Source organism: Panthera onca, chromosome C1, assembly GCF_046562875.1.
Source record: "Panthera onca isolate mPanOnc1 chromosome C1, mPanOnc1 haplotype 2, whole genome shotgun sequence".
Taxonomy (NCBI): domain Eukaryota; kingdom Metazoa; phylum Chordata; class Mammalia; order Carnivora; family Felidae; genus Panthera; species Panthera onca.
This window is the reverse complement of record NC_138346.1, coordinates 193956201-193975084: the sequence shown is the minus strand read 5'-3', so window position 1 is coordinate 193975084 and position 18884 is coordinate 193956201. Positions and strand designations below refer to the sequence as shown.

Here is an 18884-nt window from a genome sequence, read left to right as displayed (position 1 = left end):
TTATGAAGGGTCTTAAATCCATGCATGCTGAGGCTTATGAATTCAGAAACCGTGAAGAGCCACTGGAGGCTTTGAGCAAATGAGAAACATCTATAGTTAAAAGCATAACTAATGGCAGTGTGACGAATGAATTAGAGAAGAGAATAACCAGAGTTCTGGAGAACATTGGGAAGGCTGTTGCAGTAGTCTAGATCAATAGTCTTCAAATCTTTGATTACTCATTCCCATTAGTTAATACATGTTTGACCATGGACTGAACAGTAAATAAATGTATATGCACACACATTTAAAGTTTTTAAATTTATAGAAATGTACTAGTATCCTAATGTATTACATAATTATAGAAAAATTCAAGGTGGGAAACAATATTTTGAAATAAACTATTTAAATTTTTTTTTTTTAATGTTTATTTATTTTTGAGAGAGAGACAGAGCATGAACAGGGGAGGGTCAGAGAGAGAGGGAGACACAGAATCCAAAACGGGCTCCAGGCTCTGAGCTGTCAGCACAGAGCCCGACGCGGGGCTCGAACTCACGGACCGTGAGATCATGACCTGAGCCGACGTCGGATGCTTAACCGATTGAGCCACCCAGGCGCCCCTGAAATAAACTATTTAAAAATATGTTTACTAATTTGAAAATTTGAGATTAATACACCAAAAATCTGATTGAATATATGCCATACACTTGAACTAAGTTGCAACATGCTGAAGTGAATGAATGAGAATTCCAATGTTGATTCTTTTCTTTTTAATTGAAGTGTAGTTGACATACAAAGTTATATTAGTTTTAGGTATATACAACATAGTGATTTGACAACTCTATACATTATGCTGTACTCATCACTGTACTCATAAAAGTGTAATTATCATCTGCTACCATACAACATTATTACAATATACCGTTAACTCTTATATGTTGCAGAAGTCCTATTATTCTCTTAGGGTTCCTGGTGTGCCATATGTTATATCCGATCATATGACATGGGATAAGTGACAATAATAGTGTCGATTCATATTCATGAATGTTTAGAAATCTTAATTTCTAATTATTAGATGAAAATTAAATGGTTTTTTTTTTCACACATACTCCAGCATACCCCCTAGTACCTCTGATACCTACTTTTCTAGATTAGAGGTAGTGTTTTCTAAGACTTAACTGCCAGCAGTGGCAGTGGTGATGAAAGGGAGAGCTTAGATGTAACATTTGGAAGAAAAATGAGTAATTTCGGTGTAGAGGGAAAGGGAAAAGAGATTTAGGTGTGGAGGGAAAGACCTCATAGTTCCTAGCTTGTGCAATAATGATAGCCTTCACAGAAATACAGGTGGTGAAAGGACCAAGTTTTTTATTTCTGTTTTGGATATTTGGAGGTAGAATTGCATAAGAAACATGAAAATAGAGAAGTTCAATAGATAATTGGAAATAAGTGTCTAGAGTTCAAGAAATCAAGATAGAGATTGAGATTTGAGAAGTGTCAGCATATAGGTGATAGCTAAAAGCTAGAGGCGGGGAAGAAGCTAGGGAAAGTATGCAGAGTCAAGATTGAGAATGGGTTTCTGGGGATTCTGTTGTTTAACGTTTACCAGTGAAGACACTTAGATTGGAAAGATAAGAGAACCAGGACAAAGTATAAGCTTTTTCAGAGAAGCCAGGATTGTAATAGCTGAAAAGAGATCATGTCTTTTAAGAAGTCATTGGTGGCCTGAGGGAGAAGTGTTCTAGAATAGAGTTGTTAGTGTAAGCCAGCTTGAGTTAAAAAATGATTGCTCAATCTAAGGTAATCTATCAGTTATCTGTGAATTCTAGAAATTTACTCCACTGGTTTAGCTAGTGTGGTTACATAATACTATGAAAGAATTCACACCCATGTGAAATTATTAGGAAGATAGTTTATAGTAAAATGCTCTGGTGTACTACAAATTTTATATTATAAAAGTATAACCCCTTCTCTACTCTCTATTTTTAAACTTTATTGTGATGCAAAAGTGTTCATTTGGCTACCTTCTGTCTTACTTACTGAGAAGTTATGAAGATAAATTCAAGGTTGGAAGGATATAAGGAGAGACTGCCAGCTTGTTTTAGTTGTGTTTTATAAGTAAGCATCTGGGTGATTTTATCTTCTTGTTATACCTTAGCAATCTTCCTTCTTTTTCTCTATACTATAGTGACAGATTAATTTATTGTAGCTGTGAATACTAAACTAATGTGAAGAGTCACTTTTGGGGGGAAAATATTATTTCATGGTTTCTCTTATAGACTAGAATAATATTTCCCATCCTACCTTTTGGGAGCAGAGAATAAGAGGTACCTAGAAAAGAGATGAAGGTGGGTCTCTATGAGCATATAGTAACAATTAACAAAAATAATTTCTTCTCTTTTTTACATTAAAATTTCCCTCTCCTACCATTTTTCTGCTGTATGAGTCAGGTGGTAAAGTGGAACTTACTGAAACCAATATTAAATTTTACTTTACAGTCTGTGCACCAGAGCATGATGGAATCAAAAGACTTGGTACCAGAATGTAGGAAGTGGTGGTTGAGGTAAGAGTGGGAAAGGTAGGCTGTAGCCCTTTGTAAGACCAATATACTCAGGTAGGTTCCATTTTTGTAGTGATCACCAGATATTCTTAAGGAGTTTTAAATTCTATCCTGAGGTTCTACAAAAATGTATCATATTATACTATACAAGAATTCTTTCCTTCTCAGACTAAGGTTATTAGTAAAAGGAAGCCACTAAAGATTGGTTAGAAGTTCTTCTCTCCCTTTTCTCAGATTTTCTTTCCCAAATTGCTTTCCTAAATATTGCTTTAGAAGTTAAACTATTTTGTGTGTCTTGGTTATTGTAGACTTACTACGATTTACTCTTTAAAAATTTTTTTTTCTTTATGTTTATTTATTTTTGAGAGAGAGCGAGCGAGCAAGTAGGGGAGGGGCAGAGAGAGAGGGAGACATAGAATCCGAAGCAGGCTCCAGGCTTTGAGCTGTTAGCACATAGCCTGACACGGAGCTCGAACTCAGAAACTGCGAGATCATGACCTGACACTTAACTGACTGAGCCACCCAGGTGCCCCTCCTTTTTTAAATTTTTAAAAATTTTAAATAAAATAATTATTTTTATACTACAATTTACTCTTAAATGTTGCTCTAAAATTTCTACATTTGAACAAAAGATCAAAGGAATTCTCCTCATTGTTATAATAAAAGACAACCTCACATTAAGACAAAAACAGCTCCACAACTATGATATAGAGAAAATTCAGTTCACAGTTTATGTTAATTACCAGAATTCATTCTTTGTATTAATGCATTGTGATGCATCTGTTTGTTGTTTGGAAGACTTCAGTATTTCAACATAGTTTTGAAGTATATTTATGAGATAATTATGCTTAAATTTTTAAATAAAAATAGAATATGTATTTGCTTTTTCCCTCCAAAAGTGCTTACACTGATATCCCATATGGTCCCTGCAGCAGCCTGTAGACTATTAGCCCATTTTTACCGATGAAGGAACTAAAGTCAGAGAGGCCAGGTAACTTTCATAACAACTTAGTGGCAAAGTGGGACTAAAAACTTATTTCTCCTCCAGTGCTTATGTTACCACGTGTTGCAAAGGTTTCTCATATTGGCAGTTTCCCAGTTCAGACTTTCTTCACAATACAGTGAGCAACTTTGCTGCTATAGCTGAATAGATGACTAGATAAAGCACTATTTTAGAGTTTTTTCTTCAATTCCACAGCCTCTGTGATGAACATTCTTTTTTTTTTTTTTCTTAAGGTTTATTATTTTTGGCAGAGAGAGAGAGAGAGAGCACCACGCAAGCAGGGGAGGGACAGAGAGAGAGACAGAGACAGAGGATCTGAAGTGGGCTCTGCGCTGACAGCAGAGAGCCCGATGCAGGGCTTGAATTAATGAACCAGGAGATCATGACCAGAGTTGAAGTCAGACGCTTAACTGAGCCACCCAGGTGCCCTGCCTGATGAACAGTCTAAAATACATTATCCTTTGCCATAGTATCTTTTGAGATAAGAAGTAAAATTTTGCAGTTCCTTGATTTGCCGTTTTGTTAGTTTGCATACTAAAGTTTAATTAAAACTCTAAAGTGGTGCTTGGATGGCTCAGTCAGTTAAGTGTCTGACTCTTGATTTTGGCTCAGGTCATGCATGATCTTATGGTTCGTGGGTTTGAGCCCTGTATCGGCCTCTGCGCTGACAGTGCAGAGCCTGCTTGAGATTCTCTCCATACGCCCCCTCTCAAAATAAATAAATAACCTTAAAAAAAAAAACAAAAACAACCTCTCAGTTATATCATGTTAGTGAGAGATGAAAGAGACATAATGATAAATGATGGTCCTTATAAAAGCTGATTCCCTTTGAAATATAGGTTTTAGTAATTATGAACTTAAAAGTTTAATGTCAGAATTGCCCAGTGTATATGGAATTCTAACACCATTCTTCTAAGGCTTTGAGAGCTTAAATTCAAATCAGTGTTTAGTGTAATTATTCATAAAGAAGTTTTTATATCTGATGCCATGGGAAAATCTGCAGTGTTTCATTATTTGATATTCTCCTAATTAAATTTTACGGTTAGAGTAGATTACAGACATTCATTTCAGTCTTCTGGTTGGTGTGTTCTAGTTGGTATCTTCATTGACATAACTGCTCCTCGAACTGTTCTAGCAAAGATGAACCCAGGTACTTTATAAGATAGTGTAATCTACTTGTGAATAGTTCTGGTGGTTAGGAAATGTGGGAAATTTTGTTCCAAAGTCTAGCATCTTATATCTTTCCAACTGTTTGTCCTAGTTCTATCCTTTCAAACAAGATAGGTTTTCTACTTAGTTTATCACATGACAGTCCATCAAAATAGCCAAAGGTTTCTATAATTTCCTTTGAGTCTTTCCTATTCTGGACTTGAGGTCCGTAGTTTGATTTATTTATACTCATGTTACATGAGGTTCTATCAGGATTACCTTCTTCTGGTTATATTTCATTTTTTTTAGGGTCTTAAATTTTTCCAAATTGAACAGAGTACTTCAGAATGTGAAGTGACCTATATAATATGTGATGGAATGGTTACTTGCTTTATAATGGGATACTTAAATATATGCAACCTAATTTCCTTAATTTTGAGGAAGCTCTATCCCACTATTAGCTCATTCTGGACATAGAGTCATCTAAAGTCCCTTTCCACAAAAGCAGCGAGTAAGTTCACATCCTCTAATCTGTTCTTATTGCATTTGAGCTTTTTAAACGTAAATGTTTAGATTTTACAATTGCCCCTGTTATGTTTCATCTTCATTGTGTTCATTGTTTTAGTTTTTTAGTGAATTTTAACATGCTAATTTGTTTTTAGCATACTAGTTGTGTCTCCCAAGTGTGTATAATTTGAGGGTTTCTTAACAGGTATTTTATTATTACTTACTATATGTAGGGCACTGGATACATTTCTTTTATTATGGTATTGATAGTTTTTTTTTGAAGGGGGTACACTTTAGAAGTTTATTCTGGTTAAAAGTTTCCATGAATGTCCTAGTTAACTTAGAAAAAGAAAAGGAACTTGCCTTGCCCCATGTTACAGCATAATAAAACACTTCAGTAATTGTGAAAACATAATGATACTGGTTTAAGAACAAATAGACTACTGGGGCAATATAGAGAACTCAGAGCCAGATTCATTTATTTGTTGAGAACTTATTGAGATAATAAGTTCTTAATAATAAATAAAAAAAATTTTTTTAAGTTTATTTATTTTGAGGCAGAGAGAGAGTGCCAGTGCATAAGCAGCGGTGGGGAGGGGGGACAGAGAGACAGAATCCCAAGCAGGCTCTGCTTCATCAGTGCAGAGCCCAAGGCAGGGCTCAAACTCACAAACTGTGAGATCATGACCAGAGCCCAGATCAAGAGTCAGATGCTTAACTGACTACACCACCCAGACGCCCCCCCCAAAATGGCATTTTTATTTGATTGTGTATGTATAGACATAAATAGATGGTATGGGACAACTGGCTTACTATATGGAGAAAAATAAGACTCCTTATATAACACTGTTTATAAAGAAAAACCTCAGATGGATTAATGACCAAGATAATGTAGATAAAACTATAACATTAATAAAACTATAACATTAATAAAACATAATGCATCTTTGTGCCTTAGTATTAGGAAAGTATTTAAAACATCAAAAGCATGAAACCATAAGGTGAAAAATGATTCATTTGTTGATACAACATTAAGGATTTCAGTTCATAGACATAGACATTGTCAACAGGCATACAGCATTTGGAAGAAGATATTTGCAATGACTAAACCTGTTAATGAATCAATATCTGGAATATCGAAGAAACTCCTTCAATTCAACAAGAAGACTGGGGCCATAAATGAAAAATGAGCAAAGGAAACAAACAGGAAATTCATAAAAGAAGAAACACAAATGCATGAAGGGATGCTCAAATTCATTAGTAATAGGAGAAATCTCAATTAAAACCATTTAGTTTGGGGCCCCTTGGTGGCTCAGTTGGTTAAGCGTCGACCTCAGCTCAGGTCGTGATCTCACGGTTCATGAGTTCAAGCCCTGCATTGGATTCTCTGCTTCTGATACTCTCTATCCCTCACTCTGCCCCTTCCCCACCTGTGTAGTCTCACTCTCTCAAAAATAAACATAAAAAAAATAAATAAAACCTTTTAGTTTTACCTGCTAGTCTAGCAAAAATTAGAAAGCATAACTATATAACGCCAAATCTTGTCTGGGATATAGGGAAATGGGAACCTCCAGGAATGTAGGTTGTGGAGCCACTCTGGAGAGCAATTTGACAGTTCGTTTAGTTGATAAAATTCACTTGGACCTAACAATTTTGTTCCTGAGTGTATAACCAGAGATTATTTCTCACTTAAGCTATAAAGGGACATAGTAAGAGATATTGCATTGCTTAGATCATATTTGGTGGCTGCAGTTAAAGTCTGCATCATTGGGTGACAACATATGAAGTATTTTGCATCAATCAGAAACAATGAACTAAGTGTCCCACAGCAATATAAATACATTTTATTATTATTATTTTAATGTTTATTTTTGAGAGAGAGAAACAGAGAGAGCACAAGAGGGGCAGAAAGGAGAGGGAGACACAGAATCGGAAGCAGGCTCCAGGCTCTAAGCTATCAGCACAGAGCCTGACTTGGGGCTCAAACTCACAAACCGTGACATCATGACTTGAGCCGAAATCGGACACTTAACCAACTGAGCCACCCAGGCGCCCCAATATAAATACATTTTAAAAACCTAGTGCCAGAGAATAAAGAAGGGAATATATACAAATAGAAGGATGTTCAAACACATTAGGAGAAAATAATTTATGAAGGGGACAGGTGCTTAGGAAATGGAGGTGGAAGGAAAGAAGAGATGTCTTACATAGATGAATAATGCTATGAATTGAGGAGTATGATTTTTTTTTTAATGTTTATTTATTTTTGAGACAGAGAGAGACAGAGCATGAACGGTGGAGGATCAGAGAGAGAGGGAGACACAGAATCTGAAGCAGGCTCCAGGCTCTGAGCGGTCAGCACAGAGCCCGAAGCGGGGCTCGAGCTCACGGACCGTGAGATCATGACCTGAGCCTAAGTCGGACGCTCAACCGACTGAGCCACCCAGGCGCCCCTGAGGAGTATGATTAACATAACCTTTCATACCTAGGAAATAAAAATGGAGTTTAGGGACTTGTTTGGCAGTGATATGTAAGTTGTGTTTGAGAAGAAAAAATAAAAGGCATAAAAACCAAGAGACTTAAAATAATCCAGGTGCTGGGACATGAGGTTGTAATTTAGAATGGTGATAATTGGAAATGAACAGAACATCCTTAAGATGTTTTGTCACAGCTATTTTAATCTCCACCATTTCGATCCTGAGAGTGCTTAGATTGGGTTGCTAGGATTTGGTAAGCTTAAAATTATACCAATTTATTGTTGAGTAAAAATTTGACAAAATAGTCAAAACATTCTTAAATATTAGATCTGTAGGGGCGCCTGGGTGGCTCAGTCGGTTAAGCGTCCGACTTCGGCTCAGGTCACGATCTCGCAGTCCGTGAGTTCGAGCCCCGCGTCGGGCTCTGGGCTGATGGCTCAGAGCCTGGAGCCTGCTTCCGATTCTGTGTCTCCCTCTCTCTCTGCCCCTCCCCCGTTCATGCTCTGTCTCTCTCTGTCTCAAAAATAAAAAATAAACGTTAAAAAAAATTAAAAAAAAAAAATATTAGATCTGTATAGTTTCACCTAAGAAACTGGACTTGATGATGATGGCTGCAAAAGAAAATCTTAAATGGCAGAAAATCTTTGAAATTTGTTTTCTATATAAAAACTGATCAGTGAAACAATCGCTCTAGAAGAATTTGCTCTTCTAGAATTTGCTCTAGAAGAGGCTTGGTCTTGATTTAAATAGTTTCAGCAAATTTACTCTAGAAGAGTAAAATTTTTTTTACTCTAGAAGAGGCTTGGTCTTGATTTAAATGGTTTCAGCAAGATGAAATTGAAGAAGGGAAAAATGGAAATTTTGAGCATGTGGAAAATTGCTCTAGGTATCAGGTCAGCTTACTGTGTACCAGAAAACGCCTTTTTCTCTCCTTTCTCTCCTACCTACCCGTACGCTAGAATTCAATATTTTTCTTTCCCATTTATTACATTTTTAAGTGTGTTGTAAGTTTTACCAGTAATATGTAAGTATATTCTCATCATAATACATTTAGATTATTTAAGCAAAATAAAACAATCATTCTTCACTTCTCTCTTCAGAGGTAACCACTGTTATCTATTTGGTACATATCCTTCTAGATATCTTTCTACTGCTTTTACAAATAATGTGTGCACAAAAATAAACGTTGATTTGTGGATATTTAGTATTATTCTCACTATAGTCCATTTTTTTTAAATGTAAAAGTCTTGAATATCTTTCCATGTAAGTATATATAGGATAAAAATGTTTGCTAGGTAAAAACAGGCTTCAGTATATTCTTACTGGCTAGATAATGTAAGGATGATTTGGGGAGTTGAAAGGATTGAGGGGAGTATATGTGTGTTCTCAAAAATCTCACAGTCTAGTAGAAGTGAAGCATATAATAATTATAATGCATTGGAGTAAATGTTCTAATAGATATATGTATTAAGGTGGTATTTGAGCACAGAGGGAAGAGCATCACTCTATTGATAGAGAAATGAATGTGTCAGGTAGTACTCAGAAATGGTAAAAGGGTTTTAGGATCATTTTCTAGGGATAATATTTTACAGGTCTACTGTGGCCCAGAACGATTTAAGTAATTCACTAGATTCATTTCTCTGTCTTTTGTGAAATTTGTATCACTTGCCAGAAATTATTCTTTCTGGTGTCCTAAGGTATGGTCCTGAAAGTAGTATCTTTATCATGTATGATTGTCTTTTAGAATTTTGGCAGCTTTAAATAGTTCAGGAATTACTTTAGTTAAATGCTTGTATTTCATCATGCAGAGGATTATGTGAATCTATTTTTTTCCTTTTTTTAGAGAGGTGGTTGACTCAATGGTTCAACATTTTAAAGTGACTATATTTGGGGATCGTAGACCAGTTTATGATGGAAAAAGAAGTCTTTACACAGCCAATCCACTTCCTGTGGCAACTACTGGGGTAAGATGCAGTTCTTTATTGGAAAGTTATACTTTGGTGATGTCTCCCTTTTAAATGCACTTACTACATTTTATTATAGTCCATAGATACATAAGAGTGTATCATTTATCTTTTTTAACTTTTTATTTTGAAATAATTTAAAACATATAGAAAAGTTGCAACAATCATTCAAAGAACTCATATAGACCCTTTACCCAGATTCACCAATGTTCCCTTTTTTCCCCCCAGATTATATCCACAGGCACATTATTATTTTTTTAAGTTTACTTATTTATTTTGAGAGAAAGAGAGCATAAGTGAGTGGGAGGGGGCAAAGAGAGAATCCCAAGCAAGCCCAATGCAGGGCTCAAACCCACAAACTGTGAGATCATGACCTGAGCTGAAACCAAGAGATGGATGCTCAATTGACTGAGCCCCCCAAGGGCCCCTCACCAGTGTTCTTTAACATTTGCCACATTTGTCTTATCATTGTCTTTTTTTTTTTACTCTCTTTATATCTATACTTATTTAGAGAGAGAGAGACACATACGTACTTTTTTTCCTGAACCATCTCAACAGTAGGTTGCATGTATCACACCCTTTAATATGTATTTCCTAAGAACAAGGATAAAAATTAAAGTACAGTTATCTACTTCACTGAATTTTTCATCTGTATGATACTTTGGTCTAATCAACAACCCATATTCTTCCAGTGATGACTTTTAGCATTTTTTTTTCCTCTGGTACAGAATTCAGTCCAGGTTTGTGATTGTATTTAGATACCATGTCTTTTTAGTCTTCATTATTCTAGAACAATTCCCCAGCATTTTTGTTTTCCTTTCATGAAATTAACATTGTGGAAGATTACAGGCAAGTTATTTTGTAGAGTGTCTCTCAGTCTATGTTTGTTTGGTGTTTCCTCTTGATTAGATTCTGATTTCGCATTTTTGGCAAGAATAATTACACAAATGTTCTTTCTTATCAGTGGATCATATCAGGATACATTTATATGTGTTTGTTCCATTAATGATGGTACTAAGTTGATCACTTGATTAAGTTGGTATCTGCCAGGTTTCTCCTGTCAAGTTTTTTTTTTTTTCTCTTTAACTCTTGTGGGGAGATTTTATTTTTAATTGTGGTAAAATACACATAACATAAAATTTACCAGCTGAGGGCTCCTGGGTGGCTTAGTTGGTTAAGTGACTTCATTCAGCTCAGGTCATGGTCTCATGGTTCATGAGTTCGAGGCCCACATTGGGCTTGCTGCTGTCAGTGAAGACCCTGCTTTGGATCCTTTGTCTCATCTCCCTCTCTCTCTGTTCTTCCCTTGCTCATTCATTCTCTCAAAAAAAAAAAAGAAAAAGAAAAAAAGAAAATTTACCTTCTGAGCCATTTTTTAGGTCAGTTTAGTGGCATGAAGTACATTCTCAGCCATCACCACCATCTATCTCCATAACTCTTTTTATCTTGTAAAACTGAAATTCTGTACTCATGAAACACTACATCCCCATTCTTCCCTCCCCTCAGCCCCTAGCAACCACCATTCTACCTCTGTCTCTATGACTTTGACTACTCTCAGTGACTCATCTAAGTAGAATTATATGGTATTTGTCTTTTTGTGACTGACTTATTGCACTTGGCATTATGTCCTCAAGATTCATCCATGTTGTCACGTATGTCAGAATTTCCTTTTCAAGGCTGAATAATATTCCATTGTATGTATATACCACATTTTGTTTATCCGTTCATCCATTGATGAGTACCTTTTGGCTATTGCAAACAATGCTGCTGTGAACACGGTTGTACAAATATCTGTTCCGGTTCCCGCTTTCAGTTCTTTTGTGTATAAGTGATAATTCTGGGGTGCCTGGGTAGCTCAGTCGGTAAGTGGTAATTCTATTTTTAATATTTTGAGAAATCACCTTACTGTTTACTACAGTGACTGCACCATTTTACATTCCCACTAACAGTGCATAAGGGTTCCAAATTCTCCACACCCTTGCCAACACTTGTTTTCTGTTTTGTTTTGTTTTTTTGATAGTAGCCATCTTAACGGTTATGAGATTATATCTCATTGTGGTTTTGATTTGCATTTCCCTAATGATTAGTGAGTTGAGAATCTTTTCATGAGCTCTTAGAAGCTCATTTGTATATCTTCATCATTTGCCCGTTTTTTAAATTGCGTTTGGTTTTTGTTGTTGAGTTTTAGGGATTCTGTATATATTCTTATCAGATACATGATTTGCAAATATTTTCTCACATTTTGTAGATTGCCTTTTCACTTTGTTGATTGTGTCTTCTGATGCACAGAAGTTTATAATTTTGATATGGGAAATACTTTAAGGATCTTGTTTCTCATTAGAGAAAGTATTTTTATTTTTTTGAGGGGTGGGGGAGCTGTGTGAGTGGAGGAGGGGCAGAGAGAAACGAAGAGAGAGAATCATTTGGGGGGCAGGGAAAGGACAGGGAAAGAAAATCTTAAACAAGCTCCATGCCCAGCACAGAGCCCAATGCAGGGCTCAGTCTCAAAACTACGAGATCATGATCTGAGCGGACAAGAATCGGATACTTAACCGAATGGTCACCCAGACGCCTCTCTCATTAGATTTTTAAGTAATTGATGATTTTTGCTTGGAAGGATTATTACTATGTAGTAATGGTGATTTTCTAATTCTGTCATTCCTTCAACATTTATTAGTTGATATTCGACTATAAGGGAGAGAATTTTCTTCTCCCTAATATATTTACCCTTATTTATTTCACTGTCCCAGTTTTCCTAGATTTGGCCATTGGGAGCCACTTTAAGCTAGTTCCTGTATCCCTTTGACATGACACACTTTTTTTTGAGTACTTCCTTATTTTCTGGCACAAGATGTTCCAGGCTAATCTTATGTTTTCCCTGCTATACCCATGCAACTGGCCCTTTGTCAAAGGAACAGTGATTTCTTTTGGTTGGAGGATGCAACTTAGAAACTGAAATCTGGGTACTGAATGTATTCATTGCTGCTGGAGTGCAGGTATTTGTAAAATGGACAGATGGGACATAAAAATACACAAATAAAAGAGACTATATCATAAATATTATATGTCATGTAATGGACTTAACACATGTATCCTACAAATACTATTTACTGTGCAATATACAATATATATATTGGAAATCATGAGTTCAGAGTGATTCTTCCAAGTTTCAGTCTGTTTCCCCCAGGATTCTTTCTTTACTCCCCATGTTGCTTATTTGTATCTTCCTTCTTTTTTGAACCTCAAAACATCACCACTTTTACTGATTTGTTCAATCCTACCGTATACATATAAAATCATATCTGAATTACTACACCATACCACTACAGAAAACAAACTTCCTCATAAGAGTTTAAGATTTTATTTTGTATGCAGTTCTTTCCCACGTGTACAGCCCCCAATATGTTCTGTGTTCAAGAGTTCATTGTATTTTTTCCCCCTTCTTTCAGTGTGGTTATGTTATTCATTTGAAACATATTTGGTTCCATTTGATTTTGTTTATATTTAGTTTTAATTTTTTCACTTCATTCTTCTTGATTTTGTTTTTAATTTTTAACTTATAAAACTTTATTTAAAAAAAAACACACACAAAAATGGGTACCTGGGTGGCTTGGTCAGTTAAGCCTCTGACTTCAGCTTAGGTCATGATCTCGAGCTTTGTGAGCTCGAGCCCCTGTCGGGCTGTGTGCTGACAGCTCAGAGCCTGGAGCCTGCTTTGGATTCTGTGTCTCACTCTCTCTCTGCCCCTCTCCCACTCACAGTCTGTCTCTCTCTCTCAAAAATAAATGAACATTAAAATAAATAAATAAAAACACAAAAAAACCCTTTATTTAATATGCTTCCAGAAGTCAAAACTGTACTGAGAAATATACTCAGAATTGTTCATTCCTCCTTTATTTCTTCTGGTCTGTTCCTTCCCATCCTTTGAAAGTAATCAATTTCTTTGTTTCTGATTGATGCTTCTTACATTGCTTTTTGCTGAAATAAGATATATGAATATTTTCCCATTTTCTCCTTCTTTCTCACACAAAAGATGGCATACTATTTGTAATCTTCTCTACTTTGCTTTTTGTACTTAACAGCATAGCTTAGAAAGTATCTATTGATTTAGCATTGAGGTTGTTTTTTATATTTTCCCTGTTTTTTCTTAAATATTTTTATAACTTAAACCTAAAAATACTTGTACTTATCTTTTTCAATTTATCAATTGACTGTTTTCCCATCAACAGGTAGATTTAGATGTTACTTTACCTGGGGAAGGTGGAAAAGATCGACCTTTCAAGGTGTCGATTAAGTTTGTCTCTCGGGTGAGTTGGCACCTACTACATGAAGTACTGACAGGACGGACCTTGCCTGAGCCGCTGGAATTAGACAAGCCAATCAGTACTAATCCTGTCCATGCTGTTGATGTGGTGCTACGACATCTGCCCTCCATGAAGTGGGTGCTTCTGGCTTTTTTTCCTTTTTAGATTTTAAGTGTGTAGGCTTTTTTCCCCAAGAGTGAGTTGTGCAGGCTTCCTTTAATTAACCTTCACATGTTGTATATTTTGATTGCTTCATTTAGAGAATAGCATGCATACTAGTTCATTGACATGAGAAGTAAGTTACAGAAAAAACTCTGATTTTTGAAAGTAAATGCACATTGTTAACTTAGCTATTTTAATAGATACCTTTTAGAAAAATGTCTAACCCTTTGTCTTAGAAGCTGTAAATCTTGAATAACTGATATGTTTTCAGATATATTCCTATAGTTAAATCCCCTTGTTCTAAAGGTAATTTTGTTGTTTATACAATAATATCAATTTGTATTGAAATTGCTGTTCTCTTAATCATACTTCACACAAGTGTGTGTTTGTATTTGTGTGCCTGTATATATAGGATCAATGTGTCCTTTTAAAGAAAAATATGTCTTGCAAACACATTTGTAGAAATAGCATTTTCTAAGATTGGAACTGGTTTTTCTTTTCATCTGTTTCTAAGAAAATATTTTAAATAAAATTTGTTCTTACCCAAACTAACAGTTTTAGGAATAGAGAATTTCAGTGAAGGATGCTGACAGTTTTGGGTTTTTTTTGTTTCTCTTAGAATGGCTGCTTTTTGCTTTTCACAAATTTGGGGAATATTTATTTTCATATATTCCTAATGATAAGCATCGTTATGATAAATTAAGTTTGTGTGCTCTAGACTTAACCTCTTCTGCAAATTTAAATACCTATATGGGAAGGAAAGGACTGAACATGACATTTTAATTTTTGTAGATACACGCCTGTGGGGCGTTCCTTTTTCTCAGCTCCCGAAGGATATGACCACCCTCTGGGAGGGGGCAGGGAAGTATGGTTTGGATTCCATCAATCTGTTCGGCCTGCCATGTGGAAAATGATGCTTAATATTGATGGTAAGGGAACTAAAACCATATTCTGTATTGGGTAGTTGATTCCTGTATTGCGCACATGCTCCTGTGTGTGTGTGTGTGTGTGTGTGTGTGTGTGTGCACGCAGTTTAGATATAATTATATGTACTGGTGTCTTGAAGTAATATTTGGACATATATTAAGACAAAGTGGAAAAACTTTTGTGTTACATTTTATTTAGAAAACCTTTCCACAGAAGTTGTCCTGGAATGCTACTAAGCGTGAAGTAAGCACATGAAAGCAAATATAGAAGCCTTGACATGATTATCTGAACAATCTCACTTTTGTCCATTTAATTCTTATTAATATTTCATTATGAAATACATGTTTTAAAGCAAGAGAAGTCTGTTGGTCATTTTGACCCCAGGTGTTATACCTACTGCTGATGCTTATAGTGGTACCAATTGCATTCTTATTTTTAGGTGTTTTCTATTAATGTTTTTGAGCATATTTAAAAGTAGGGAGAATAGTATGATAAACTACCGCCTATATGCAAACTGTCAAGAATTTTCTACCTTTACTCCTCAATTAAAGTATTTTTAAATCAGATCCCGGATAGCAAGTTTTTTTGTTTCTACTGCTTAAGTATGTACCTCTAAAAACGTGGGTGTTTCCTTACATAGTCATAATGCCATTATCATATGTAAGAAAATTTTAAGTAATCATTTGTAGCCTCTAATATTCTCTCCATAATCAGATTTCCTTGATCTCAAACATGTCTTTTTATAGTTACAGTCCTAATTAGGATCCAAACAAGATCCATGTATCATGTTTGGCTGATCTGCCTTTTTAATGTAGTAGTCCCATTTCCTCCCTCTTGTTTTGTTTTTTCTTTTTATGCCATTGACTTGTTAGAGAAACTCACTTGTCCTGAAGAATATTAAAAAATCCACATTTGTCTTCTGTTCTTGTGGTGTCATTGCCTTGTTTCTCTGTCCCCTATATTTCCTGAAAGTGAAGTTGGCCCTAGAAGTTTGATTCAATTCTGGTTCAGAATACTTCTATGTGCTTCATGTTATATCATATTAAGAGGCGCACAGTATCTAGTGGTTCCAGTTTTAGTGATGCTAAGATTGACCAGTAGGTTCAGAGATCAGTAGGCCTCATCTCTCCATTGTAAATTTCCCAGTCAACTTTTCAATGACTAATATTTTATTTAATGATCATTGTTACCCAAATCATTTATTTCACTAGGGATTACCAACTGGTATTTTTTCTCATTCTTTTATTCCTTTTGAATTAGATGGAATTCTTATGTGAAAAATCACAATGTCCTATTGGTAATTTAGTAGTCATTGGTAGCTTTTTTGCTTTCTGGGACAGTAGGATATTTCAAGCTTATCTTATATTTCCTACCCTGTACCTGGAATCAGCCATTCCTTCAAGGATCCCTATGTCTCTTCAGATCACTATATAGTTTCTGCATTATTTTCAGCTGCATCTACCATTGTGGGGATATGTCATTGAGGAGGATATGTCACAGAAGTCCTCTTTCAGTGTATACTAGAGCTGTTTTTATTTGCCATTTCAGAACATCATTTCATGTATATGTAGATCTTTAGAATAGATTTCAGGACATAATGGGTCAAGGGCAAATGTGTTTGTAATTTTGGTCATTATTGCCGAATTGCCCTTTTTAGAGCTTCTAAATATTGTGCATTCGAGAATGAGACTACCTGTTTTGTTATGTCTTTGCCACTAGAGGTGTGAAACTCTAGATTCTATTAATTGCATTTGCAAGAAACAGTTTCCTTATCTACTTTTATTTTGCATTTGACCATCTTTTCATATGTGTAAGGGTCACCTTTTTTTTTATTAGCTATTTATATCTTTTGCCTTTTTTCTTTCTGTTGGATTTTTGGTTTTCTCATTTACTGAGAGCTTTCTAAATTAAGGAGATTAACTCCTTGTGTCACGAATTGTAGATATTATCCCTAATTATTTGTCTTTAACCTTTGGTACAGTCTTGTTTTTATTTTTTGCCATATAGAAATCTGTATTTGGTTGGGAGATGGTAAATACATACACACAAACACTTAAATGTATTAGTCATTTCTTTTATGACTTTTTAAATCCTATAGGGCTAGTCTCATTTTTCTCTTCAGGCTTTTCTAGGCTATCCTTACTTATTTTACCATGTAAACTTCAGGAACTTCTTACCTAGGTTCAATGGGTGTGGGAGGATGGGCTGTAATTTTTTTAAATGTTTTATTTTTATTTATTTTGAGAAAGAGAGCAAAAGCACAAGTGGGAGAGAGGGAGAGAGAGAATCTTAAGCAGGCTCCATGCTGTCAGTGTGGAGCTGGAAGTGTGGGGTCCAATCCCATGAACTGTGAGATCATGACCTGAGCCAAAATCAAGAGTTGGTCTCTCAACCAAGCTACCCAAGCACCCCAAGATGGACTATAATTTTTATTGAAATCTCATTACATTTAGAAATTGTTAGGACAAATTGGCATCTTTAAGATACTGAGTCTTTTCTGTCCAAGAAAATGCTATACCTTTCTATTGGTACAACATTAGTTTTGTTTTCTTCAGGAATGTTTTAAAGTTTACCTTACATGAAAGTTGCACATATCTTCTTGTTATTCCTAGATATTCCACCACCACCCCCCTTTTTGCTATTAAATGGGTTTTATAGATTCTAACTGGTTATTGTTTACATACATGAAGGCTTTTGACTTCTGTGTACTTTATGTCTGCCTTATTCCATTTATGTTTATGGTAGTTATTCAGGTGGTATTCTTGGCATTTCTAGTTATAATCGTTTCATCTACAAATAGTGATAGGTTTAACTATTCCTTTGGATTTTTATACTTCTAATTTTTGTCTTATCAAATTATATTGACTGATTAAACAGTGTTAAGGAGTAGTGACTAGCAGGCATCCTCTTTACCTTAGGAATGCTTCCAATGTTTCTGCATTAAGTATGATACATATATATGTATGTATATGTATATGAGCATCTGATGATTCATATTTTATTAAGAACTTTTTAAAAAAAATGTTTTATTCATGTTTTGAGAGACAGAGACCATAAATGGGGGAGGGGCAGAGAGAGAGAGGAAGACACAGAATCCAAAGCAGGCTCTAGGCTCCAAGCTGTCAGCACAGAGCCTGATGTGGGGCTCAAACTCACAAACCGTGAGATCATGACTTGAGCCGAAGTCAGACACTTAACCGACTGAGCCATCCAAGGGCTCCTTATTAAGTACTTTTAATCAATAATAGATATTGAATTTTGTCAGATTCCTTTTCAGCGTCTATGGAGCTGATAAGATATTTGTCTTTTTAACAAACATTGAACCAAACTTGTGTTTCTGGATTCTTTTAATGTGATACTGTATTCTGCTTGCTAATATTTTGCCTTTTTAATCAAAATGCAAAAGTAAGTTTGACCTGATCTGTAATCTTTTTTGTGTGTGATCTTTTTCAAGTTTTGGTATTAATCTTATATCTTATAAAGAATTTACAAGTTTTCTGTTTTCTAAAATGTACAACAGTTTTTAAATAGTACTAAACTTGTTAACTCTTTCAAGGTTTGATAGAATTCTCTTGTGAAGTCTGGTGTTGTGGTATGTTTTGTTTTCTTGATGCATAATAGCTCTTTGAAAATCTTCCATTTGTTTTGTGAAAACTAGTTTTTTTAGGCTCAGTTTGTGGTTCAGTTTTGGTAGATTTTATCTTACCAGAAAATTATTTTACCTGTATTTGATATTTTATAGAAAGTTTTACAAAGTCATTTCTTATTTTTTGAAATTGTGTCTACTTCTGTGGTTTCCTCCCCTTTCTTATTTTATATATCTGTGTTTTGTCCATTTTACTCTTGATTAGGATG

At 35.3% G+C, this 18884-nt stretch overlaps 1 protein-coding gene across 3 annotated transcripts in view; it reads left to right on the top strand.

The window, feature by feature from the left end:
- The window catches only part of LOC132673261 (protein argonaute-3), a 114313-nt gene that overhangs the window by 26865 nt on the left and 68564 nt on the right, over positions 1-18884 (top strand). For 2 of the 3 annotated variants that reach the window (XM_060625777.3, XM_060625776.3), the window contains exons 3-5: positions 9516-9636; positions 13866-14074; positions 14895-15031. In XM_060625777.3, coding sequence (XP_060481760.1) covers positions 9516-9636; positions 13866-14074; positions 14895-15031 — 467 coding nt within the window. Of the gene's footprint in view, positions 1-2474; positions 2540-9515; positions 9637-13865; positions 14075-14894; positions 15032-18884 lie in introns of all 3 variants that reach the window. The other variant, XM_060625779.3, reaches the window with a different exon arrangement.